This window comes from Sphaeroforma arctica, assembly GCF_001186125.1.
Source record: "Sphaeroforma arctica JP610 unplaced genomic scaffold supercont1.6791, whole genome shotgun sequence".
NCBI classification, from domain to species: domain Eukaryota; class Ichthyosporea; order Ichthyophonida; genus Sphaeroforma; species Sphaeroforma arctica.
Genome location: NW_014033767.1, coordinates 1 through 1,568, shown reverse-complemented (window position 1 = coordinate 1,568; position 1,568 = coordinate 1). Strand labels below are relative to the sequence as shown.

The window sequence follows — 1,568 nt, the reverse complement described above, 5'->3', positions numbered from 1 at the left end:
TGGTTATTGTTATCGAACAGTCAAGGCAAACTACTGAACACTGTTGCATCTCTTATATTGAATTGCAATCAAGACGCGGCTGGAAACCCTTTTCAGCCGACGACGAACCATCGTCCGAATCGTACACCGATGCCATATACGCCCAATGGGAACACCGCATGATGCGACAGGCACTGTATATGGAGGAGGCGCTCAGGTATCTGTCTTTGTACAGTAAGGGTGTGCAGACACAGCACTTGGGCCTGCCCGATGCCATACAGCCACAGAGTATGTGTGCGTGCAACTGTGTGTGCGGGTGCTGTACGACTACCAAGTGTGAGTGCGTCCGTTTGCGCGTGTGCTTGTTGGCTGTGAGCGGTTGCAATCCTGTCTGGGTTATTTTGCTTGACTATATATCATAGCTATATATCGGTCGAGTAGCACAAACATTGGGCATCCAGCTTATCAAGCTTGAGTGTTTTCGCTGTAAGAACTAGATATATTGACCTCTAGTGGAGGTTTCATAATAGATATACCGACCCCAAATTGACCCCTTGAAATGAATGCATTGACCCCTGATTTGACGTCTTATAATGAATGTATTGATCCCTAATTTATCTCTTATATGGATAAGTTGATCCCTAGTTGACCCTTATTAAAGTACATATTGGTCCAAAATTGCTCCGTTATAAAGTATATATTGATCTCTAGTTGACCCTTATAATGAATATAATGATCTCAAACGATACACTGACCCTTGATTGACCCCTTCTAATGATTTTATTGGCCTTAGGCGACGAGTTGCTGGATCCGTTAATAGCGCAGACGCGCGATTTAGTGGTCAAAACCGCTACACTTGTCAACTGCATGCAGATTCTGTTCGCCCGCCGGTCTAATGACAACGAGGTATGCATCAATGTACTCAATAATTGTGTGTCAGGTAGTCTATATATATATATATTTATATATATATATATATATGTGTGTGTGTGTGTAACTACTTTATATGTATATATATATATACATATATAGTATATGTATATGTTTACATATATATATACATATATATAGTATATGTATATGTATACATATATATATATATTAATATTAATATTAATATATATATATATATATATATATACGAAAATTAAATATATATATACATCTGATATCGATATCTAGGATGACGGTCACGATTAACAACTGCTTAAGAACTTTCGAAGTCTGGGCGAATTCATCGAGGAGCACTATATACGGAAGACAAGGGTCGAGCGCGCCAAGATTGTGTATCACATGACCACTTCACTGCGGAGTGCTTCGTATGTTGCGTTTTTCAGAAAGACGTATACAGGGCGTGTCCGGCTATACACTGCCCACGAGTATAGGCAGCTGTTGTTATGTCGGGTGTGTTTACTTCACCCATTCACTGTCGTTGGTTAGTGCACTCAGAGGAGCGATCAGACGTACTTTTCCCACCCGTATACGCACTTACACATCCCATCTCATTCACTACACTCATGGATCTGTCTCGTCAGGGGGCTGGTGAGCGGCATTATAGCTGACATGGTGGTACCTACGTGGGTGTGTAT

At 40.9% G+C, this 1,568-nt stretch overlaps 1 protein-coding gene across 1 annotated transcript; it reads left to right on the top strand.

The window, feature by feature from the left end:
• Positions 1–25: 25 nt before the first annotated feature.
• On the top strand, positions 26–1,494 carry SARC_15814 (hypothetical protein; the record flags this gene model as incomplete). Its single annotated transcript, XM_014290074.1, has 3 exons — positions 26–267; positions 773–885; positions 1,162–1,494. Coding segments are annotated over 3 exons (373 nt in total), but the record flags the coding sequence as incomplete, so codon positions are not given.
• Positions 1,495–1,568: the final 74 nt, after the last annotated feature.